This window comes from Uncinocarpus reesii, genomic scaffold (genome assembly GCF_000003515.1).
Source record: "Uncinocarpus reesii 1704 scaffold_1 genomic scaffold, whole genome shotgun sequence".
Classification (NCBI taxonomy): Eukaryota; Fungi; Ascomycota; class Eurotiomycetes; order Onygenales; family Onygenaceae; genus Uncinocarpus; species Uncinocarpus reesii.
In genome coordinates this window covers 2,908,034-2,931,564 of record NW_003052500.1, presented here as the reverse complement: position 1 = coordinate 2,931,564, position 23,531 = coordinate 2,908,034, and the positions used below count along the sequence as shown (strand labels likewise).

The 23,531-nt window shown below is 49.1% G+C and overlaps 11 protein-coding genes across 11 annotated transcripts in view; 6 read left to right on the top strand and 5 right to left on the bottom strand.

Annotated features, from left to right (window-relative positions):
* Positions 1 to 290: 290 nt before the first annotated feature.
* On the top strand, positions 291 to 1,394 carry UREG_01195 (uncharacterized protein; the record flags this gene model as incomplete). Its single annotated transcript, XM_002541633.1, has 2 exons — positions 291 to 1,150; positions 1,346 to 1,394. 2 exons carry the CDS (start codon positions 291 to 293, stop codon positions 1,392 to 1,394), a joined length of 909 nt encoding a protein of 302 aa, XP_002541679.1.
* Positions 1,395 to 2,252: 858 nt separating this feature from the next.
* Positions 2,253 to 4,167, bottom strand: UREG_01194 (uncharacterized protein; the record flags this gene model as incomplete). The annotated part of the gene is made up of 6 exons (XM_002541632.1): positions 2,253 to 2,284; positions 2,519 to 2,743; positions 2,806 to 3,328; positions 3,407 to 3,664; positions 3,728 to 3,871; positions 3,949 to 4,167. 6 exons carry the CDS (start codon positions 4,165 to 4,167, stop codon positions 2,253 to 2,255), a joined length of 1,401 nt encoding a protein of 466 aa, XP_002541678.1.
* A 579-nt stretch (positions 4,168 to 4,746) lies between these two features.
* UREG_01193 (uncharacterized protein) lies at positions 4,747 to 7,953 on the top strand (the record flags this gene model as incomplete). Its single annotated transcript, XM_002541631.1, has 5 exons — positions 4,747 to 4,826; positions 4,912 to 5,124; positions 5,193 to 5,233; positions 5,378 to 5,644; positions 5,714 to 7,953. The coding sequence occupies 5 exons, from the start codon at positions 4,747 to 4,749 to the stop codon at positions 7,951 to 7,953; spliced, it is 2,841 nt and encodes a 946-aa protein (XP_002541677.1).
* Positions 7,954 to 8,551: 598 nt separating this feature from the next.
* UREG_01192 (uncharacterized protein) lies at positions 8,552 to 9,183 on the bottom strand (the record flags this gene model as incomplete). Its single annotated transcript, XM_002541630.1, has 3 exons — positions 8,552 to 8,754; positions 8,810 to 9,018; positions 9,086 to 9,183. The coding sequence occupies 3 exons, from the start codon at positions 9,181 to 9,183 to the stop codon at positions 8,552 to 8,554; spliced, it is 510 nt and encodes a 169-aa protein (XP_002541676.1).
* Positions 9,184 to 10,432: 1,249 nt separating this feature from the next.
* Positions 10,433 to 11,475, top strand: UREG_01191 (uncharacterized protein; the record flags this gene model as incomplete). The annotated part of the gene is made up of 2 exons (XM_002541629.1): positions 10,433 to 10,508; positions 10,568 to 11,475. The coding sequence occupies 2 exons, from the start codon at positions 10,433 to 10,435 to the stop codon at positions 11,473 to 11,475; spliced, it is 984 nt and encodes a 327-aa protein (XP_002541675.1).
* A 2,528-nt stretch (positions 11,476 to 14,003) lies between these two features.
* On the top strand, positions 14,004 to 15,783 carry UREG_01190 (uncharacterized protein; the record flags this gene model as incomplete). The annotated part of the gene is made up of 2 exons (XM_002541628.1): positions 14,004 to 14,036; positions 14,104 to 15,783. 2 exons carry the CDS (start codon positions 14,004 to 14,006, stop codon positions 15,781 to 15,783), a joined length of 1,713 nt encoding a protein of 570 aa, XP_002541674.1.
* Positions 15,784 to 16,606: 823 nt separating this feature from the next.
* UREG_01189 (uncharacterized protein) lies at positions 16,607 to 17,323 on the bottom strand (the record flags this gene model as incomplete). Its single annotated transcript, XM_002541627.1, has 1 exon — positions 16,607 to 17,323. The coding sequence occupies one exon, from the start codon at positions 17,321 to 17,323 to the stop codon at positions 16,607 to 16,609; it is 717 nt and encodes a 238-aa protein (XP_002541673.1).
* A 679-nt stretch (positions 17,324 to 18,002) lies between these two features.
* Positions 18,003 to 18,550, bottom strand: UREG_01188 (uncharacterized protein; the record flags this gene model as incomplete). Its single annotated transcript, XM_002541626.1, has 2 exons — positions 18,003 to 18,211; positions 18,280 to 18,550. The coding sequence occupies 2 exons, from the start codon at positions 18,548 to 18,550 to the stop codon at positions 18,003 to 18,005; spliced, it is 480 nt and encodes a 159-aa protein (XP_002541672.1).
* Positions 18,551 to 19,087: 537 nt separating this feature from the next.
* UREG_01187 (methionine-R-sulfoxide reductase) lies at positions 19,088 to 19,627 on the top strand (the record flags this gene model as incomplete). The annotated part of the gene is made up of 2 exons (XM_002541625.1): positions 19,088 to 19,202; positions 19,269 to 19,627. The coding sequence occupies 2 exons, from the start codon at positions 19,088 to 19,090 to the stop codon at positions 19,625 to 19,627; spliced, it is 474 nt and encodes a 157-aa protein (XP_002541671.1).
* Positions 19,628 to 19,937: 310 nt separating this feature from the next.
* UREG_01186 (uncharacterized protein) lies at positions 19,938 to 21,323 on the bottom strand (the record flags this gene model as incomplete). Its single annotated transcript, XM_002541624.1, has 2 exons — positions 19,938 to 20,680; positions 20,759 to 21,323. The coding sequence occupies 2 exons, from the start codon at positions 21,321 to 21,323 to the stop codon at positions 19,938 to 19,940; spliced, it is 1,308 nt and encodes a 435-aa protein (XP_002541670.1).
* Positions 21,324 to 21,885: 562 nt separating this feature from the next.
* UREG_01185 (uncharacterized protein) overlaps positions 21,886 to 23,531 on the top strand; it is a gene marked incomplete at both ends in the record, with an annotated part of 2,358 nt that continues 712 nt past the window's right edge. Inside the window, 5 exons of the mRNA XM_002541623.1 lie at positions 21,886 to 22,000; positions 22,105 to 22,177; positions 22,359 to 22,403; positions 22,468 to 22,573; positions 22,632 to 23,106. Coding sequence (XP_002541669.1) covers positions 21,886 to 22,000; positions 22,105 to 22,177; positions 22,359 to 22,403; positions 22,468 to 22,573; positions 22,632 to 23,106 — 814 coding nt within the window. The remainder of the gene's footprint in view (positions 22,001 to 22,104; positions 22,178 to 22,358; positions 22,404 to 22,467; positions 22,574 to 22,631; positions 23,107 to 23,531) is intronic.

The window sequence follows — 23,531 nt, the reverse complement described above, 5'->3', positions numbered from 1 at the left end:
GTACCCAAACTGCCCTACTCGCCAGTCAATCACTTTGGGAAGTGAGTTGTAAACTTCCACATGCTCCTAGTTCTCCAATTATGCCATGGCTTCCTGTCCCGGGCCCGGACTGGCTTGCGGGGCCCCCTCACATGAGAAACATGGTCTTGGGCACCCTTTAAAAAGGATACAAGTGCATGTCACTGATGATTCTTATCAATCCAGCGCATAGCATATCCAGGGCTATAAGTCCTTGATCTTGTCAGATCTCCCAGCTTTTCGATACTTTTTGCCTTTTGTCGCACTCCGCAATGGCTTCGACGTCGTTAACCGAGTCTGCTGCGGCAGCCGCATCCAAAACCACCAAGGAAGCCAAAGCTGCCATGGAAAATCCCTCTCAAAGTGTCTCTTCATTTTTCCATACCCCGTTCATGCGTGCAGCCTTGCCGTTCCTCAACGGCGGCCTCGCAGGTATGACAGCCACCACCTGTATTCAACCTATCGACATGATCAAGGTTCGATTGCAGCTGGCAGGCGAAGGTGTCAGAACTGGCCCTCGCCCTTCGGCTTTAGGCGTCACCAAAGAGATTATCGCGTCGGGCAGAGTGCTTGATCTATACACCGGTCTGTCCGCAGGCCTCCTCCGCCAGGCGGTTTACACCACCGCACGACTCGGCTTTTTTGATACTTTCATGGCAACCTTGAACAAACGTGCCGCGTCCTCAGGAACAAAAGTTACTTTTGGCGAGCGCGCTGCTGCTGGTCTGACTGCCGGTGGGGTCGCAGCAATGATCGGAAACCCTGCAGATCTAGCACTCATCCGCATGCAGTCTGATGGATTGAAACCAAAAGAAGCCAGAGCCAATTACCGGTCCGTCATTGATGCCCTAGCTCGGATTTCGAAATCCGAAGGAATCACTGCGTTGTGGGCTGGAGCTTTCCCGACGGTCATCCGGGCAATGGCCCTAAATTTTGGTCAATTGACCTTCTTTTCCGAAAGCAAGTCCCAGCTTCAAGCCCATACGAATCTTTCTCCCCAGAACAGGACTTTTGCTGCGTCGGCAATTGCCGGGTTCTTTGCCAGTTTCCTATCTTTGCCATTTGATTTCATCAAGACCCGTCTGCAGAAGCAACAGAGAGACCCCAGCACCGGAAAATTACCGTACAAGGGGTGTGTTCGACTGCGCTCGAAAGGTTGTGCGGGATGAAAGGGTGGGTTGAGATTTTATCGTGGCTTCGGAACTTACTATGTGCGGGATTGCGCCCCATGCGTAAGTGGATCCCCAGTCAGATTTTCTTTTATCCGCCATGGAGCGATCTTCCCCCTGGTCCCTTGGCTTGAAGCTAATTTATCTCCCTTGCTTAGCATGGTGACGCTTATCGTCGTCGACTATCTCAACCTCTTGACATCATAAGTCGATCTTGAATAGCATTCCTTCCCCTCGTTTGCGACGGGCGATGGCCGATGAACCTCCCACGCCCATTTTACAATTCAATGATGAGTCGATTAGAACGGTAAAATTGACTTCAGTACGACTAAAGAAAACCGCTTAACCACAAACCAGAAAAAAATTTAAAATACGGTGAAGCTGGCGCGATCACGCCCCAAACTCGCGTTCAGTATATATCAAATTTAACGGTGCTACAATAGAAACTATTCTGTATTTCTTATTGCATGAGTATCTATTAGTTTACAGGCTTACCCCCCTGACCTTTGTTTTTACGTGATATCAAGATTGCAATATTCCTATTTTCTTAGTATACCACAAGTTGCGAAGTTATGCTATTAGCTAGGGACGTTTGTCTACAGTGTTTCCTAAGTATCTACAGCGGAAACTGGAATGGATTTTATTTTACCCTTCTCATTGTAATCGCAGTTGCGGATAGTAGAAGATAATGAAGGGGTCCCCATGCTGACTGCCAACAGCAACATCAACAACAACGAGTAGGTACAAATTTCTTCATGTTGACCAAATCAAAAGCAAAACGTCCTCCTTGTCGAATCTCTCCGTCTCGGCAGATTTCCGATCGCTTAATCAGTGCCAATTCTTTTTCTCCCTTCCGAGGGGTCAGGGGAGGTTGCAAACAAGGGTTGATTGCCACGGGCCGTTGCCGAGATAAAAACGGCTGGGCGGTTGGTTTTTCTGCGAGGATGCCCAACAACCCCCTATCGTACTTCCCCTCGGAATGTCGGATGCCGTTGCTACGTTTTTCTGATAAGGGGGCTGGTTTTGTTTATCGCTGGGGAGAATCCAGCAGGCGGTTCCTGGTTATTACACGATTATGTTGGATCGCTTTTGCTGCCCTGTATTTTGTGGAAAAATAAAAGAAAAGGAAAAAGGTGTGCTTGTAGATGATATATATATATATATATATATAAAAGTTATTGGCGTTATAGTTGATAAATCATGACCGCTCTTTGAGATATTGTCTTGTTCATGATCCATCGCTAGGCCTCAGAGCCCAAAAGCAATCCGTTTCCATACACCTTCAACGTCCTGACATAAAGTGAGGAATCCGTCGCTTTCTAATTGCTTACAGACCCACGTCTCTATGAAGGCTGAGCGCTCTGGCGTTGGCGTTAAAAGGTATGACGATAAGTCTTCCGGGGTGGGTACGGGGTTAGTACCGGCAGTGGCGAGACGATTGACTTGGATATCGACGCTTTGGTTATTTGTATTTACAATTGGCCCTGGTGATGGAAAGTGAGTTTCGGGTCCTGGTTGACTCGGGGCGAATCTAAGGGCAGGGCTCGAGCGCGTATCTGTCAAACCTTTACTTTTATTAGGTCATCGTTGGAGATATGGGGCTGATATTGCTACTCACGAAGCGGGTTGCTGTTATGACTATCTGCAAGGGAAGGTCTCGCAAATTTGGTTAGCGAGGTAGGTCCTTCTGAGGGCCGCTTTTGAGGCGATAGGCTTGCAGGCGAAAATACGGCCGATTGCTCTCTGTCGCCTGTGAATGGTTCATTTCTAGCCTTATTTTCCATGGAATTCGTATGCGCAGTAGAGCTCGGCCCATCTGAATAGAGACGTGTTGGGGTATGGATCCTGGGGTCTGAGTTTGATTGCTGATGGCTATGCGTCCGCACCATTGGCTTCAGAGCTTCTGTAGCGCTAGTCGGTGTTTGATTTTGCAAAGCATGTCGGGACCATTGGGGCCTTGCAAACGGCAGCTCTCTTTTTGGGGGAAGCAGCTGGCTGATTGACTCTGGATCAGGGAACGTGGGTGCCGTTGCTGGTCTCTCATTGGAGACATGGGAGTTTAACCACGGCGAAGTCGTATTGCCTCCCGTCACTGGGGCATTTCTCGAAGGGGGAGCCGTGCCGATAGTGGAAGCTGATCCCTGCCGTGAAAGAGAGAGTCAGCCTGAAGCCGAGCAGACACAATCAATTCAATAGAGTATTGGAAAGAAGACACCTACGACAGTAGACGGACGGGCATCCAGAGCCGTAGTTGGTGTTAGTATCCCATGATCGCCAAATTGAGATGCAGTCGGAGCTGGTGGCGGCGTAACCGCGCTCTGAGGCCAAGAAGGAGGATCAAGCCTTGTTTTAAACGGAGCTGAAGGTGGAGCTGGAGCGGCGGTCGATTCGGTTATAGGACAGCCAGCTTCGCTCAAGACAGAGACTGCTCTGCAGTAATCTGCATCTGACGAGAACTTCAGCTGAAACCTGCGTATCTAGGAAGGCTATCAGCATCCCGAAACATCATATTCCCATCGGTTCATAACAGAGCACCGCACCTGATTGACACGCGTAGGATAGCGGATAGCAAGACATGGAGACTTGACAATCACCGCAATAGGTGTTTTCGCGTTTGGCACTTGCTGCTGGCTCGATGAACTAGCTACTGCCTCCCTGGCGAGAGCACCAAGGTCCAGATCTTCCTACAGAAGAAGGGCTTTGGGTCAGTAAAGCCCCGCACTGCAGACGCGCATTATGGCCATAGGCCTCTCTAGCTCACCAAGACGTCTGTACCCCGTAGGACTTTCAGGGTCAGCTTGGACTCTGCCGTCCATGACGAGGCGTTCTCCTGCACACGGACCCGGTCAAAAACCGCAAGGAGATCTGTGCCTCCTGCTATATGAGTCCAACTGAGGGGCGATGTTCGCCCTACCGTGGTCGTCACATAAGAGAACTTCAACACCAGCAAGGCCAGAGGGCAGCTGCTGTGTCTTTCCATGGCGACGGAAGGGCAGGATCATTAAGAAACTCCTTGTATCTCAACAGACAGATACAAGGCCGTAGATTGCACTCCTGGGGATTTCTACAAGATACAGAAGACATCACATGATTCTATACCGATGGTCCTCGTCCGCTGGGGCAACGACTACCTAAACGGGAAATCCGCTGAGTCGGGCTCAACGCTGCAGAAACTGAGAGCGATTTTCGCAGAGAATCAAAGTCATAGCCCACTGAATACAACGTGGGATCTTTGTGTTCCCATACCAGCCCTTTATCAGCACAATCCTCTGCTCATAGTTTCCATCCCCTTATCTTAAGGGGAAGCCGCAGATTCTCGCGTAGACCATTGATTACATAACTAATACAAAACTGCCTGGAACAAGATTATTCCAGAGGTTTCGCTTACCTCAGCTCCCAAAGCGGCCTAGCGCGGTCCATGGCCCAAATAAAAAGCAGCCAAAAAGCGCATCACGTGTTTTCTTCTTCCTTTCTCATCACGTGCCTGCACCAGCAACATCCGCCTCCCAAGCACCAATCAGCGTTGGTTCAAGAACTTGCATTATAGCACGTGACCAAAATGAGCTTTGATCGCCAGAGACTAGAGAGCGATGCAGCGTACTTCGCGCAGAGCTTGGAAGCTGCATATTTGCAGGCTGGGTAAGCTTCAACGCCAGCACTGAGATTTTCTGCTTCGTGGTCCTTCGCTTTAGCCCTTACGGTTGCTGATTATTTTCCCTTCCAGCCGGTCCTTCAACCCCCAGGAGGACTGGCGCGTTGTGAAGAAGCGGGTTGACCCGCAGACCTTGTTTCGAGCGGTCGGACGGCGGGGAGGATACCACCAGGTCTCTTCGGACAAGAGGCGCTGGTGGGAGATCGCAGAGGAGGTGGGTATTCAGACCGGGCTGGCTGGAACCCTCTCCTTTCATCTCCGAGAGCTCTACAGAGAGCGATTGTTGTGAGTGTCTTGTCTAGTATCTACAATCTTTTGGGAATTGATATCTAACTTGACTCGAATTTATTCAGGGACTTGGAGATCCGGACGGGTGGTTATACCGGGCCAATTGGTGAGTGGAACACATCCTGATATTCTTTGCTGCACTTCTCTTCGCTAGGCCTCACAATGTGCCCTCCAATGTGTTCCTTTGTTGACGGTGTCTTCCGGTTGCTATGGGTGTCTTGCCGAATTGGGACTAACGGAGCTTTGTCAGCCGGTATAAACGCGTCGACGGGTCCTACCCCTCACCTCTCTTCCTCTCTTCCTGCTCCTCCTGCTCCCTCACAACCTCCATCCTCACTTTTTGTCCGCTCCGTTTCTCGCTCGTTCCTCCCCTTCACCACACCAGAAGAGGAACCAGAACAGTCATCTTCAAGGATGGCAACTCCTGCGGCCGAAGCCGCTATTTCTGAATCGCGTGGAGATTCGCGTTCTCCAACCCCAGAGCCGGGGCCCCCCTCGATCATCATTGATCGTACTGGTAAGCTATATACTCAAATGTGCTCTTCTGCATCCCAAGAAGATCAAAGTTGACGAGTCCATTCACTAGGAGGGGATATTTTTCATCGCTCTTATATGGGCGTAAGGTCAAGGATTCCGGAAGAAGTCGAAGCTGGCCTTTACCATTTGGTAATCGCCTCCGACGTCTACCAGAACCAGTTCTTCTTTGCGGATTTTCCGCTCCTCCTGGAGGCGTTACTCCAGCAAGTTTTAACGGTCGGCGAGCTTGTTCACGGCGTCGAATGGGAAGTGAACTACAATTACGCATATTTCGACGACGAGTACAAGGAAAATGCGCGTTTTGACGACCTTTGTGCCGAAGGCACTTTTGATATCTTGGAGCGGCTTCGCCGACTTCCAATCATCTTCCCGGAAGCGGACGTACGGGATGATGAAACCGAAAAGAAGCTTCGTATGATCAACGAAGCAGCATTGATCCTCCGAAACATGTGCCAGGTGGATGTCAATGCCAACTTTCTCGACATCGTCAATATGGCGAGGGACTGCGCGACCATCGTGCTCAATCTCCCCCCGATGTCAGTTTTTACGGAGATGAAGAACCATACGCTTGAGATGGTTATCGAAGCTTGTCTGTGGTGGCCGTTGTGGGAAAACGACCCTCTTTTCAATACTCTTATGGAGTATTTGAACTCCAACGACCGCTTCCAGTTACTCAGCGCTTTGAGGGCACTGGTCATGTTCTCGTATGAGCTCGAAGGAGTGAAGAAGTTCGGCCTGCCAAAGTCTACACTTGTCAGGATGACCCACATGCTTCTTCTCGATAACGACCCGGAATTGGTGTCGGCTGTGCTCGATTTTCTTTATCAGTACGTTTGCGAGCCCGATAACGTCGAATTCATGGTCAATAACCTCGATCTCCCCACGACTTTGATCCCGCGACTCGTGACTCTCCTGCTTTATGATGCAGAACGTCAACACGAACTCAAGGTTTATAAAGGTGCAGAGACACGTCCACCTCCAAGCCGAATTGCGATCCCTCCGCCACGGGGTGTCGAAGCCCTATTAGAATTCCAAGAACCTGAGCGCACCGCACGTTGGGCACAATGCGTATTCATGGAAGATTCAGAAGGCGAAATCGCACAAAGAGCTGTCTGGATTTCATATCAACGGACTTTCGCCGAATTCCTCAAGCCTGAGTCACATTCGCAACTTTTGCCGGCTCCAGAGTTCATTAACACCGTCACTCACGCCTTCAGCATTGCTCGAGCTCGAGTCATCAACGAAGGTAATGGCCAAAAGTTCGTTATTCAAGGAATCCGTCCTCGAGAAGTGTGCAATGATATGAATGGTTTTCCTTACCATTACTGCAAGTGGAGAGTGCCAAAGCAACCTGCGTCGGCATCGAGCGCTCAACCTCCTGTGCTCCCTCCCACCGTGGACGCGGAGCAAGGACAAGACGTGACAATGTCTGATGTTCAGGATGCTACTGCGTCAAGCAGCCAGCCCTTGGCACCGACACCAAGCAGCAATTATCATCCGCCAACTGTCGAAGACGAACAAAGTGAACAGCCGGCTCGTCAAACTCCAGCTTGGGACAAAGCCACCGTTGCCGGAGCAGAAGTCTACCGAGTAGGACCGCCAAGACCTCTTACTCCAGAAACTCTCAAGCGTATTACAGATGAGGCTCCGTCGCGCATGCCAGAATACCTTGATTTGAAGGATCTTACATTTACCGGCAACAGTCTGAACGATCCCGAATTAGAAGTGTGCAACCGTGTGTATGTCGATCCGGAAAAGTATCGCAAGCACGTCTTGCTCGTTCATATGGGAATTCGGAACGGAGTCGATGGCAAGTGGTACCCCTTTGACAAATACAAGAAGGTTCCCGAGCCCGTGTGTCGTTTTGATCGTTGCAAAGAATTCAGCACCCCGACCTCAAATCTTGACCAAGTCGCTGCTCACGTCTCAGGCCATCTCCCGCCAATCGTTAACATGGACGATCCCCCTCGCGAGTGGGGCAGACCAGTTTTCTACCCAAAACGCTTCATTCGCTGGGAATATTTTGTCACTCCCCAAGACGAGAACAAAGAACCCTACGGCATCGCGTACAAGGCTCTCCTCATCATGCGCAATATCTTGCAGAATTGTCCCAAGACCAAGCCCAAAGGACGTTTTGAAGGCACCGAATCATGGGGTGTCGCATTGTATTATTCTCAACGTGCAAAGTTACTCGAGTTGGCGGACCTTAACCCTACTCTCCGCAAAGAGCTTTTTGACTTTGTGAACGACATTGACAATTCTCGGTGGGGATTTATTTTCGAGCTCTAAACGAGAGAAGCTCTTTTTTTACATCTTTACTGTTCTGATGATAGCCTTGGGCTGAAAGTGCTTTAAGGGCTTTTTTCTCAGTAACCGACGACTTTCTTCATTATCTCGACCGGTTTTCAGTTTAATTGACGGTTGAAAAGTGCGAAAACAGCGGGGAGTTTATCGGATGGCTTTTTCTACTGCGATTTCGAAGGATGATGGTGGATTTCTGAATTGTTTTTGATTTCTTGCACGGGTTTCTGGGGTTTTCTGCAAAATACACCTGTACGATTAGTGAAATTGACTTGAATTTTATGACCCAATTTGAAGGACTTTGACCCACGAGCTCCTCCAAGGTTAAAATCCATCCTTCCAATGAGACGGAAGGACATGTAGAGGAGACGGTTGCGCAGAGTTAGACCAAGTATCTATATTGATTCCATCCAAGGAAGCTATCTATCTATGCAGGCCTCTATGGCATGAGCTAGAGATACAAAAGCTCTAATCCACCATGATCATCTGTCTGAGCTAAGTCGTGAACTAGAACACATTGATAAGAGGCGAGCCACTTTGAGAGCACGCTTCTTTTTTTACATGAACACAAGTACCTTGCTCTGGCTCAAGCTACGAAGGCCAGAGCAGCAAGAACCAAGCCACCAACACCACTATAGGCTTGAAGGACCGGAGCTGCGTTGCTAGTACGTTCTGCATTGCTCCCGGAAGCGACACGGGTCGTGGATGAACGGCGTGTGCTTGTAGGTGCCGCAGTAGAATTGGAAGAAAGAGAGACAGTATTTCCGCGGTACCCAGGGATAATCGCAGCTGTAACAGAACAGTTAGCTCTCGGTACTGACCGATAGGAGAGGAAGCAACATACTGTTATTGGGGTTGCGAGTAAGGCTAGAAGTCAAAGAAGGAATGGGACCAGGAGGAGGAGTAATAGTAGTAGCAGGAGTTGTAATCCCATTACTCGAAGAGGAGTCCGACTGGGCATGGGGACCTGATTGAACGGTAAATTGCTGAGACTGAGCAAGGATTCCAGGTCTGCTGGGGTCATCAGATACGAAATTGAACTGATAAGCTTTGCTGCGGGTTTGTTGATCATAGTTAGTTGGCAAGTCTTAAGAATTACTCATGAAAGCAGGCGGCGTACCCGTCTGGGGCATTGTGCATTGGCTTTGTCGAATAGGAGCCTGCATTGGACTTGATACCTCGGGCAATCCGCATCAGAAACGGTGGGTGAACATTCATGTTCACCAACTCGATGGCGAAAGTCAATGGATCGGTGCTATCAAGGATGAGCCAGGTCGCTATATTCCCGCAGTAAACGAAAGATCTCACCTAACATGATTCCAGGAGATGGTGTGCTGCTTGGACATGTCCCACACGGCACCATTCGTGGGATTCGTCAACTGAAGTGCTATTTACAAGGTCGATCAGCCGGTGTCCGGGAGCAGCGGGTAAATACCAAGCTCTCTCACCAGCAGCAGAGGCGATCAACGTCAAAACAGGAGAAACAAGTTTGAAATGCATATTTTGTAAAAGGTATGGTTGCGCAAGGCTTTTGCTAACAGAGAAGAGCAGCTTATCGTGTTGGAAGAATGCCTTTGGAGCAAATATAGTCTATGAAGATGTAGAGTAATGAGATAGCAGTGTTGAGTACGAGCATGAGAGAGCGAGGAAGCCAAAGCAGGAGAAAGACTGAAACCAATTGGGCTAAATATCCCAGCGTTAACAAAGCACAAGGCAGTTGCACGGCGAGCCGAGCAGGAGCTTTGCGCCAGTGGGCTTCAAGGGAAACCGCACTGGACAGACATCCTGCGCCACTCTTGTGCATCAGGTTGAGGCTGCCGGCCATCAGGAGAGCAAAGTGAGCTCCATGCAGCTCCATTATTCGAACCGGCTGGAAGCCTGAAGGGTCATGAAGCAATATCACCATGGTCATTGCCATGGGTATATATAAGAGGCATGCTTCATGTACTCCGCAACAAACGCAGATACGACGCCCAGTTTTCCGATGTCGAAGCCAAAGCCCACCGAAGAATCACAGGCGGATATTCTGTCGATGGACTATCATGGAGTCTGCCATCGTGAGATCCAGTCGTCGGGCTGTTTGCACTGTTTGCATGGCCATCCCCCTGAAACAGACGACGACAGTTCCAGACTCCAGAGACGTTGAATCGATCAGTTCAACACGCATCTGCTCATGAGAGAACTCTTGTGCGTGGGAAGCTTGGACTCTCAGCTGCCGTTCCTTAGCCCAGACTTTCCGAGAATGGGGGCTGTGCACTCTTTTGGCTAGGCGGGCCGACTTCCAGCGATTGTATACGTATGGCTGGATGCCTGTTTGATTCATCCTGGCTCCCAATATGCAGTTGGCCTCACAGCGGGACTACATATTTGAGCGAGTCGCCGTTACTTTTTCAGACTGCCGCAACAACGACCATTTGCATCCTATATCCTTCAAATCTGCCTTCTGTCGCCAGACATCGGAGCCGCCATGGTGAGCCTCCCAGCCATTCGCGCCCATAATGCATCTCTCAAATCCTTAGGTCCGGGTCTCGTAGCGGTCTTTGGTAGGCCCCTTTCCATTCCGTTATTTTTTTTTGCAATCCTTTATCTAATACGTGTTCAGTTGGCGGTACCTCGGGCATTTCCCTCTCTACAGTGCTCGCGTTCGCTCGCAACACTATTTCTCCCAGAATTTACCTCATCGGCCGCAACCGGTCCGCCGCTGATGCCGCTATTGCCTCCGTCAAAAACATAAACCCATCCGCTGAGCCGGCCTTTCTCCAATCTGATATATCTCTCCTCAAAAATGTTGATAGATTGTGCTGTGGGATCGCAGCCAAAGAACGAAAATTAAACCTGCTATTCATGACGCCCGGGTACATGACCCTGAAGGGCCGGGACGAGACCACGGAAGGCCTAGACCGCAAATTCGTGCTGCACTACTACGCGCGGATGCGATTCGTCGCCAATTTGCTCCCCCTTTTAACCGCAGCCGCACAAGATCCGTCAATCGACACCAAAGCGAGACTTTCCCGTGTGGTTTCTGTTCTCGATCCGCATGTTGCTGTCCGTCTTGGTGGCTCCGGCAAACTTGATTTCTCAGACCTCAGTCTGAAGCACACTTTTAGCCTCAACAAATGCGGTGCGCACGCTAGCCTGATGGGTGATTATTTCCTGGAAGGCCTAGCAAAGCGGAATCCGCATACTTCTTTTGTTCACGCGTACCCCTCCGGCGTGGCCACAAACTTGTTCCGTGAACTCCCAGCTGGGCGCGTGCTGGCGGCAGTACTAACGCCGCTGCTAAAACCATTTATGGTGCCGATTGAGGAGAGCGGGGAGAGGCATCTGTTTGCTGCCACGAGCGAGAAGTTCCCCTCGAAAGTTGAGGGTGAGGGTATGAAGGGGTCGTGGCGTTCGCAGCGACGGGACGAAAGGGGAGTGGTTGTTACTGGGTCAATTGGGATGGGGAGGTATTCCCAGCGAATAAGAAATTGGAAAGTACAAGGGATCAGGGCGCGGTGGAGAAGGTAATGCAGCACACCGATGAGGTGTTTAAGCGAGTGTGCGAGGAGGGTGAAATGTACCCATAGCAAGAGATAAGGGCCAGCGGGAAATTGCAACAGAGCTCAATATGTTCATATATGCGCCTTTCACTGTAGTGTGGAGAGCAATTAACGACTTCTGGCTGACAGCGACCCTCGTATTTACACCCATAGATGACTTTGAGAATGATATTTTTCAAGGCAAACCAATCCTGCTTCAAGAGATATCTAGCATACAACATCTAGCTCATACCATAATATACTCGATATACGTGGGAAGACGGCCATGTGCCCCGGAATCTAATCCGCGGGGTATATTGTTTAAGGCATCTTGCACTCGATTAAGGGACAATGAAGTTGCAGCCCTATCTGAGCGTAAGTTAAAAGGTGATTAATTTTGTGTGTTGTATCATAGCGCATAGACATGGCTTGAAGAAAGGATAAAGAAGATTAAACAATAAACGGCGAATTAGAATTAGGCGTACGGCGAGGAGACAGCTGGAATACATCTTTGAAGACTTCCGTATTGTAATGATTGATAAAAGGGGGTCATCCCACGTACATCTCAAGTATCTCACGGGCAATAGAGTTGTTAAGATGTGTTGGGATGTCTGAACAGGAAGCAGATCCATCGGCGAAGAATTTCGCGCTTTGAAAAAAGGGGAGGCCTGCCTTTCCGCACTCAAAGAATATCACATTGAAAACGACGCAGTGCTAGCTCCTCCAGAGAAAGGAATACGAAGCAAAGTTATAATGAAAGCCATAAGGTTCTTTTTGACTCTCATCATTTAGTTCTTGCAGCAGATGTCAAATTCTGCGTGGCCCCTCGGACAGCGTTGATGGTTGTCTTGAATCCTCTTGCAAGAATAGAACCCCGGGGGTTCTCTGGCTCATTGATAGCAGGAGCCTCAGTTGCATCGTTCGTGGATGGCTCCTCACTCGGCGGTCTCGGTGCTAGTAAGTTACAGACCATCAGTGCCACCCATCATCCAACAGTTTCAAAAGTGGGGGCAGGTTAAATTTAAAAAGTTCACTTACATCTGACTTTGACCCATTTTTGACTTGTATTCAGGACATACTTCCTAGAGTAGATGCATTGGAAGCACGGCTTCTTGCTGTAGTAAAAGGTACAGTCGGTATTTTCGCCCAGTGGTTTATAGGCTCTGGCGCTGGAGAGATCGATAATATGGCAGCCCTCATGGCCGCATATGGTGTTGATGAGAATCAGCTGCATTTCTGCCGTCTGCTGCGGTCGTTAGCTCGCGGCCGGGATGCGATACTGGCATGTAAGAGGAGACTCACTGGTCCAGGTTTATCTGCTTTCAAAGATGGCCCAGATGTAATTTGAAGCAGGAAGTCCTGGATATATCTCGGGGAGAACTGGATATAGTCATGCCAATGGGAAGTGGTTGAGGGGCCCAGGTGCAGTGTGGGAGATCGGTTGCTCTTCAGCCGTTGACCTCTGCTGCACGTGATGAGCCTGGCCTATTGAGGATTGCCTGAAGTGGAAAGCGAAAGAGGGCAAGTCCCCAGTTGGTGAATGGAGCACGTGAGCACATTCACTTCAGGCCTCTAGCGCCATGACCAGGACCAAGATGTGTGACAGTCAGTCAACGGACGCTCTTCACAGCAAGCCAAGAAAAGCCAGAGAATAATCAGCATTGGTTGCCAGATATTCTAGGTCAGACCAGAAGATTCAGGTGTCCTAGGATGGATATCGAGCAAAGCCAGTATTGGAACGCCGTACAGAATTGCAAAAGCAAAGCGCGCAGAGCATCTGGCAGCTTCAGAGTTTGAAAAGAGCCGCCAAGCAAGCTGGTATCTGTTTCCACCTTGAAAGAATCTTCTTCGTTTGCATATATGGCTAATGCAAAGTTTCTAGCTGAAGCCGGAATGCGCAGGAGACCGGTGCAATCCACGAAGCCTGATATCGTCTATCGGGCCCCTGGATGAGAACTGGCAAACTATACTTTCAATGCGACCTACAGCCACACCGAAGAGGCTGGGCTGCCTGAAATATATGGCCATTGCAGCAGGCCTGATAGCGCTTTAAGATCCTCCAGGGGCCCGGATACATCTTGCTTGCCGTTGACGGGGCAGGGTTTGCATAACCTGTTCAGCATTGAATCCAGGGATCCATGTGCCACGCTAGGATCAGCACAACATGAAAAGAAAGACTTGTTCAGATCATTGACCTGGACTTCGCGTCTGAGCTTCAGAGAAAGACGGCGGTTGATTGAGATGGACTGTTGACCTTCCAAGTCCGCTGTAGCTTCACGTGATGCCACCACGCGACCAGGGGCCGACTCGATGACACAGCGATGATCTAGTTACTTACTCATCGCACCGCGAGAGGCTTCATGCCCAACGACACTCTGCTTCATTAAAAATCACAGAGCCATAGCCAACCTCCATTTCCACCGTGCAACAACTAGCGAAGGAAGAAAATGCATTATCCAGTTTCCCGAGGAGCCCTCAACACAGACCTAGCGACTACACGATCGTTAACACGTAAATATGGCCGACTTCGAGGCTATCGGTGTTTTGGAGGTAGGATTTTTATATGTGTAATTTGTCTACTATTATCGCTAACAGGCTGGATCTTGGCTATGAACAGGAGTTGGAGAATGAGTACTGTCCCCCGCTGGACCCCGCGCTTTTCGCAGCGATCGCGCACGACTATAACTTGGAGGATGACGACGTTGGGAGCATCAAGGCGCTACGTGATACTTTAGATGAACTCAAAGTACTCGCAGCTGCTCAGGAAAATTGCGATTTTGACCCGTCCGGCACGAGTGGAAATGGTGCGTTGGAGGAAGATGGAGCCGCGTCTGAGCTTAGCGTTCCCCCGTCGCATAGGACTCTCCGGTCACTTGAGACAAATATCACCAGTCTCGAGTCCAGTTTATCGTCGCTGAGTGTCGAGAAAGGAAAACCAACCGGCAAGCGGAAGCAGCCAGAGGCCACCGCGCAAAGTGGGCCGACAGCGTCTAATCTCTCCCAAAGAGGGGCCGCATTTTCAGGACTTGGCCTAGAAGAGAAGAAGGTGTACTTGAATGAAATGTTCCCTTCTATTGATCAATTTACGATTTCTCATACACTTGGGAAATGCGACGGTGATGTTGACCGATCCATGGACGTCTTACTCAATTTGGCCTTTTTTGAAGACAGCAACAATTACAACAGCACAGACGCGAATGACGATCGAATCTCTATCCCCAAGGGGGTGGAAGGCTTTGAAGAAGGGACTAATCACAAAACTGCTCGAAGGAAAGGGAAGGGGAAACGATCCAAAGCGAAACAAATGTTAGAACAGTCGATTTCAACTTGCGCCGAAGCCGACTTGAACCGTGTGAATATCGATAATAAATGGGACAACGGCAAGAAAGACGTGGATTTCATTTGCTCTAGGACTCATTTGTCAATGCAAGCAGTGAACTCGGCCTATCATTTGAATAGTGCACATCTCCCTACCACTATTCACTATTTAGCAAGGAAAGAAATTGAAAAGAATTCAAACATTATGGATGATCCGGTCACCATTGAGCAAATCGCCGAACTCCATGAAGAATTTTCCACAGTTCCTTCAATCAAGCTAGCTGGCTTGCTTCAAATGGCGCGCAATTCCATTTCTGCTGCAAATGAGCTTGCAAGAGTCATGGTTACAGAGCCTGAAATACCTGTCATTAACATGAAGCTGAACTTGACGCCACCAATTTCGACGCAGATGGAATATACTCCAGTTCGAAAGAATCAGAAAACAGCATCGCCGTTGCCTAATTCTAGAGATGCCGGAATAAGTTTCGGTTCAAGTCGAATTTTGGCGGATCATCATCGGCGTGCCGGAGAGACAGCCTTTAACAAAGCGCAAGTCGCATACCGTCGTGGTAAATCGGACCATCTCATGGGTGCCGCCGCCAGCTATTATTCGGATCTTGGTCGCAAGCATATTGAAATAGCAAGGCGGGAAACCTCAGCCGCGGCGGATGCCCTTGTGGACTCACAGTCAAGAGGCACGGTGCTAGACCTGCATGGAGTCAGTGTGCAAGATGGCGTTCGCATCGCGTGCGAGCGCGTGGAAGACTGGTGGGAATCACTTGGGGATGCAAAGTATGCGCCTGGTGGAGGAGGACCGGTACGACAGGGGTTCAGAATTATCACTGGGCTCGGGAGGCACAGCAAAAACGGCACAGCGAAACTTGGGCCGGCGGTGGCTTCGAGGCTGGCGAAAGAAGGGTGGAGAGTAGAGGTTGCACAGGGGCATTTGACAGTGACCGGGCTTGTCAGACATCGATGATTTATCTTCTTTTCCTTTGGCCTTGGAACCTATTTGGTGTATCTCTTGTGATGTTACGGAGTACCTCCCCTGTTCAAGTTACTATCAGATTTCTTGTTTACTGTGGAAGATTGGTTAATAGAGAATTTTGTGAGCACGGCCTAGAAATTGGCAGTCGCTAATTGCAACTAAAGGACGGTTTATCGTCCCCCCGCATTTCTGATCAACAGAGCCTCCATGGATCGCTGGGTATTTCTGCCTGATGGCTTTCTAGGATTATGATGCATCGCGGTCAATCCCCTGCTTGGTAGAGGGAGCCGTCAGTACAAGTCACCAACCAGAGCGCTACTCCACCCGCCCAAACTACCTCCGCGCTCACTCCTTTTCAGCCACGCAATTGGAGCCTGGCGGGAAGCATTGATTTTCGCGGTTTCATCGCCCGATGCTTCTCCCTTGGAAATCAACAGCCAGCGTCACAATTGCCGATGTTGCTTGCTTAATATCGCACTTGACGACCGAGTTCAAGTCCGTTCGCTGGCAGTGCTGTGCACTCAGCCGATTCAATGGGACAGGAAAGGTTACGTCCAGGAGTGGGAATATCTTCATTTTCTGTTTTCCGCATTCTTTGGTTTTTTCTATCCGTCCTTGCTGCTAGTTTTCGCGTTGCTTTATGTAAGGTACGCACTCGCTACTACGTAAGAGATGAAAATTTATCACCCACGATTATATGTCTATGCCGTTCAGTCATCTATTGCAATGTAACAAGTTGCATACGCCACTATTCTTTTCAGGAAACAATGTCCCTCCGACAGTTTGGCGGCCGTGAGTTAAGACTGTATCAGGGTTAGAAAGGCCCGAGTAGGTCGGAAAGCATATTCTCCACGATCAATTCATCGCGATAGCCCTCAAAAACTCGGTCAACAACATCGGCAAGCCACCGTATTAGTGACCGAACACTATAGTGAGCCTTGGTGTACTCCCAGTATTCTGGAAACCAACCTGCATTTTCCCAGTCAACAATACCAGTTATTTTACCATTCTCCGCGAGGATATTCCGAGGGTTAAGGTCACCGTGAGTGAAAACAATGTCATGTGGGATATTGTGGGACACAGCAGCGCGGCTTCGGATCTCGTCCCAAAAGGGATCAGTCAGGTACTTGTTGAAATGTTTCTCGGTTTCAAACCGTAGTTCCTCTCGTTGACTATCAGGAATTCGCCAGTCCAAAACTCCACCGCCCTGAGAGTTGCAAATCTGGAGCTCTCCAACGTTTTTAGGCATTTTTCGAAGCTCAGCGACATATCGTTTGAGGTCAACCACGACTTGTTCTAGCTGTTCGTCCGTCATTACGCTTATCATCGGACCGATCGGCCGCCCAGGGACACGAGTCAGAAGCAAGTATGAAAAGCGAGGGGTACTGAGGACATCAATAACCCGAGGTGCTGGGATAGATGTGAACTGTTCTACCATACGGAGTGTATGAGCTTCGACTTTGTACTTCTCGAACAGTCCTGGAGAACCTCTTCGAAGATATAAACCAAATGGCAATTTGTAGACTGTCATCGAGAGAGTCCGGCCATACAAGCGGGTACCCATCCAAATGAGTTTGTCGTAAACAAAAACTCGGATGAAAGGCGGAAAAACGGACCATAATAGTTTCAGAGGTCTAAAGAGCCTGGCTATAACTGAGAAGTAGGACCGCGTTCCTGCCCAGGAATGAGACACCACTCATGGAGGACAAGAGGGACACTTACCGCTAGTCCCGTCAAATTGTGTACCAATGAATTGTTTTGCCTCGTTCCATGCTAAAGGTTGCGAGAATCGAGCATGCAGAGCCAAAAGATTTTCACTTACAATTGGTGTTTGCTGTGGAGTCCTATTCTTAAGGAGTCGCGAACGTTTAGTTATGCCAAGTGGGTTGTAACCTTTAGGTTTAAACGTATTCAGCGCAATAATGTACTAATGATAACGATCACGTAAGTTTAAACCTATGGTGCTATAGAGCAGGAGCTTACCGATTGTTCAGTATGTTTGCCAGGGGTCTCTGAAGCTAGGATTGCGAAGCATATCTCACCTGCTTTGATAGCATTGAACGCATCTTGAGAAATCAACCAAATGTTATCGAGTCGCTCCGTTGACGTACTGTTGGCGGTTGCAAACAGTGAGCGAAACCGTTCTGTTGAATTGCAAGAAACGAAGGCATCGAGCATATCAGATAGGGGAGACTAGTGATAACATTGACTTAGCTACAATCGCATGATATGCGAATATGCGCGCCTTCTGACAAACTGGGATCCGTGAACACGGAGGGAGGAACGATGTGTATAAAAACAAGATTCGGATCTGAAGGTGATTTGAAGGCTATATCTGTGACACAACAGCAGCCTCCATCACGATTGAATATGGTCAGTTTGGTATCGCTGGAGAGCTCAACTGCCTGTACGGGACGAACTAGAAACGCATTAGATATGAAGCATAACGAAAGCATGTATAGAAGTGCTTCCGAGTCAAGTACTTACACTTTTCGACGAGTGTCTTCCATCTTGAAAGGAATTCGTCCAAGGTTACTAGGGGCTGCTCTGTTGAGCTGTCCTCTGGGGATATTTCGCGAAGGAGATATTTCGCAGCTACCTCAGGATCGGCAGCATCTTCCACAAAGGTGGCCAAGATAGCTCGATCCGGGTGGGCCAGCTTCGAGATTGCCAGTTGAGCTGCGTACTGGGATGTTTGTTTATCCTGGAAGAACAATTGGGACGCTGAACCACGGATGTTCTGTGGCAAAGAAGCCATGGTAGAAAACGGAGAGTTTGGCGTGTGTGTGGGCTTCCAGGCTGTTGACAAGAGCTTCGCTCGATGAACCCTGTGGCCGTCAATTCGCCAGTGTGTTCTTATAGGAAGAAGAGTCGATCATTGCAAGCTGTTCTGGTGTTGAAGCTCAAGGCGCGTCGGTGAGGCTAAGGGAGGTGATGAGTGGAAGTAAGACAAGGCGATGATCTTGCCAAGCCTCTCAAGATGGATGCCATGGCGATGAGGACTCGACTTCCATCCTCCAATGAATGCTGGAAGCTGTTTGTAACAAACCTATTTGGACCCATCAATCCTCTTCTTGCTCAAGTCTACGATTCGCAAATCGTCCATTAGTTATCCTTGCCTTTGTTAATCTGGCATATGGGTGGTCATTATCGTAGCATCCCCCGCATCATCAAGTCAAGCCTGAGCAACAGGTATTTGATTTCCAGGCCAATCTTTTCTTTTTCACAGTACTCCGCGCTTCCCAGGCGCCAGATAGGAGCTACCTCTCCCATCTCCCTCCGGAGAGTCTCCTTTATGTCCTTTCTGGGCGGTCTCTTCAACCGCTTTTCTACAACTGCTACCCCCGCGAGCAGCATGGTATATCCCGATAAACGAACCGAAGACGAATGGCGAGCCGTTTTAAGCCCCTGTACGTTTTCTCTCTGTTTTTTCTACAAAAGATGTTTTTAATCGGCAATTTTTTAACTCATTTTAGCTCAATTTCGCGTTCTTCGTGACAAAGGCACGGAGGCTCCATTCTCAGGCGAATACGACAAACACCGCCCCGAATCGGGCGTCTACAAGTGCGCCGGCTGTGATGCGCCGCTCTATAAAGCGGAGCACAAATTCTCCTCGGGGTGCGGCTGGCCTGCATATTTCGATTGCATCCCCGGTGCAGTAACACGCCATGAGGACAACTCACATGGCATGACAAGGACGGAAATCGTCTGTTCAAACTGTGGAGGCCATCTCGGCCATGTATTCAAAGGAGAAGGGTATTCAACACCAACAGACGAAAGGCATTGCGTTAATAGCATTAGTCTAAAGTTTGCTGATGAGACCAATGGGAAATAGCTGAGATTTGCTGCTATTTTGGACCCGTCTGGCTTTGTAGTAACCATTGTGTCATTATCTAGTCTTCAGCATAAAACTTCTTTGGATTGCTCATTTTCTCGTCAGATCTATATGAGTTGGGTGTCCCAAAATCTCTAACAAACGTAACATCACAGGTGAAAAGTATCCTTTTTCTGAAGCGGGATAAAAAAAGTATCGAGGTGCGCTAAATATATAAATCGTACAAACAATTAAGGGCATTAACTTCGTTTCTTCGTTAAGAATAATATAAATGTTTATGTGTCGTGGGAGTCGTGAGGGCAAATCGCCGCTAGGTCTGCATGCTTCTAGGAGAGCCGGGTTCGACAGGTATTGGTTGCTGATCATCATCACATTTTGGATCCTTCTCCCTGCTAGCTTCGCTAGCAGCTTCCGGATGATAAGGGCTGTCCGGAGCGCTGTCTGTGACCGATACTGGAGGCGCGGGCAGAATAACATAAGGAAGGGAAGCCGTAAACCTCTCCTCGAATTTTCGGTCCTCTTCTCGTCTTATTTCTTCAGCTTCTACGGCAAGGACTGCGTTTAGCTTTTGTCGGTCAACGGTTTCCTCCCATCCTAGTTGAGTCCTATCGGAGTACACTGACTCGACCGTAGAAGGCGTATTGCTCACAAGAAACTCGAGCGGAACAATTTCGTTCTCAGAAAAGGGGACAAATCGTGGGGCTGGGCAATGTGCCTCAGATGTGATATCAACACAAGACTGAGGTACAATCTCGGTTCGAACGACTTTGCAAGGAGCTTCTGTTGCCTCGTCGGTAGCAGATCTTTTACGCGGAGATTGAAATCGATAGTCCCCAAGCCGTGACATGAATGCAGCCACCTTGTGATATTTGAGACCGAATCGATCGGCCAACGCCATGTGAGCAGACTCTGGGAACCTCTCAATCAGCTCCTTTCGTGTTAGAGCGGCATATTGCTGAACCTGCTCTACGCTGTGTTCTTGGCTCATCACGGGCTCAATAAGTTCATCGCGAGAGACTCCATAGAACAGGGATAGAGATATCAATTGCGGTACTATGCCAATACGGGTATCAGTACACTAAATTCAAAGGAATTGAATTCAAGATAAACTATCAAGGTCCACTGCCTCACATCTAGACTTTTTCTTCAAGTTCCAGAAATGTCCTACAGTCTTCGGAAAATCTTCATGAACGTGGTAGCCACGATCTGGCTGATACGCACTAATAGGGTGTAACGCCCTCATAGGTCTATCCGCCTTTGAGTTCATAGTTGTAGCGCTCAACCGGTCCATCACATGCTCCATTTCAGCGAATCTTTGCTCCACCTCGCGAAATCTTTCATCGACGGTTTTGAATCGACTACCCATACCGCCGAACTGGCGGTCCATATTCCCGAATTGATTGCTCATGCCCCCGAACTGGCGATCTATGTCTCCAAATCGGCCATGAAGTCCACAATTGACCGATATGAGCTGACGCTCTAGAGCTTCAAACCTAATATCTGTATAATCCCGCTGCATCTTGAACTCCCGAGCGATAGCCTTCTCCTGCAGACTCCTGTGGTGTTTGGACGCATTTATGATAATGGCAAAGCTTTGGTCAATGACTTCTCGAGCTGCGCCGTCAAGTTCTCTTTGGTCTGTGCTCATAGCGAGTTCGTTCACCAGGGGCGCAGAGCGAGGAAGACTGCCCTCCATTTTCAAGAAGCAAGATGTCGATAAAACGGGAAGAATTCGACCCTCCGTGAAAGCCCTTTTCCCAATTTTGACAGACTGAAATAAATCGGCCGGTAGGGCATCGACAGGGCGAACAGACGGGGCCTACTCTGTACATTAGGCAGCCATACAGTCAGCTGCGACAGTTAGTAGTGAGCATGTAACTAATAGGACTGTCAACACAGTCCAAGCCGCCCATATCAGATCGGTGGGTTGGGGAATGCATGCCGGGCGATCCAGCGGCCACCCTGGGGCTGCATTGAAGTTTTCTGATGCGGGGCAAAGCATGCAAGCAAAACCTCGTCGACATTTTGCAGTCGTTTGAAAATTGGAGCCTGGATATGGATGATTCAGCGCATCATGTGACGTGTTGCCTGCCCACCTGCATCGCGATATATCAGCGACGAGATGTCGAAGGCAACCTCAACCAGAAGTCAGTTTACCCATTGCGGCCTCTTTCAACCACCCGAAGCCTCGCTGATAAAAGCCAATCTCACATTGCGCTGCTTTCAATTACGCCAACTCTCCGCGGATTTCTCAAAATATGTCACAGCGGCCCAGACCGGGGGCTGCCCGAGCTGCCCAAAACCAACAGGTCATTAAAGACCTGTTGAAGCTGAATTGCAACAAGACATGCGCAGATTGCAAGCGGAATAAGCGTGAGTGATGTTCAGATATCCACTAATTGCCCTCGTGTCACACATGTGTTTCTGTTGCTTGGATTCCCGTAACTAATACTATCCTCGTGACGGTTAGATCCAAGATGGGCCAGTTGGAATATCGGCATCTTCATCTGTATACGTTGCTCTGGGATCCATAGAGGCATGGGGACGCATGTCAGTCGAGTCAAATCAGTCGATCTAGATTCTTGGACCGATGAGCAGTTACAAAGTGTGGTAAGATGGGGAAACGCAAGGGCAAATAAGTATGGCTACCCATTTTTGAAGTCCAAAGATAATTAGGGTTCTGCGTGGAATAGCATTCATTTACGGAACAAATCGCTGATACTGATTGTAGATATTGGGAGGCCAAACTACCCCCTGGCCATGTCCCTTCCGAAGCGTAAGCCTTCTTACACAGGAATGATCCTACTTAAGCGCTCTATAAGATTCTAATCTAGCTACAGGAAAATTGAGAATTTCATAAGAACGAAATATGAATCGAAAAGATGGGTGATGGATGGACCAATGCCGGACCCGTCTACTCTGGATGGCGAAGCTGACGACGATGTGGTATGTTAACATCTCACCATCTCAAAAAGGCGTTTCTAACACTGGGGCTAGCCATTAGCTGTCGTTCAAGAAAAAGGCCAAATTAGAGCGATCAGCATCGCATCGAACATCTACTGTTACTCGACCTTCCACACAAGCACAATCGCAGTCCATCAATCTATTTGATGATAACACTCCGACACCACCTACTAGGCCTAAAACAACCGATATAGCCGGAGCTCAGGCTCCTGTAAAGTCTTCACAGCCGCCTGCTGCATCTAAACAAAACAAACCTGCAGACTCCCTACTCGGGCTCGACTTCTTCGGCACGTCACAAACCCCGACCGCAAGTAGACCGTCTAGCACACCCTCGGGTCCAACAACTACAGGCCCTTCAAGGCCGGATCTTAAGCAGTCGATTTTGTCACTCTACGCATCCGCTCCTAAAGCACAACCAGCTCCTCAACACGACCGCACTACTTCATTTGGATCATCGGTTTCTTTTCAAACTCAGCCCAAACCTCCAAATGAGGGTCCGGAAACAACCCGCTTCGGTCTTCACTGCTAGGTCGCCGCTGTGGAGGCTCCAATATCTCCTCATCGGGAGGTGAGGCAGACTGTCTCTCCCTTTTTTGCAGTTCTTCAAATCTGGTTTGAGGAGCATCTCCATGGATGGCGAAATATTGCTCCAGCTATTGTTCATAGGCGGCATTAGCACTGTTCCACCACGAAAGTTGAAAAGAAAAAGGGAACCGCAGGCTTGAATGACCAGCCGGGATCAATTCTTGTTGGCATCATGCTAGACCATCTCGAGAAACGATATTGAGAAAGTATAGGATGACGATGGCGGGACTTACTGAGCGATTAGGAATCCATGTAGGACTTTCGCCTCGCTTGATGCTCTGGATAAGTTCTTCTCGACTGCTTGTGTGCAGAGTTGGGCGGTTCTGTGCGTCCATATTCGACCCCTGGGAAGTGA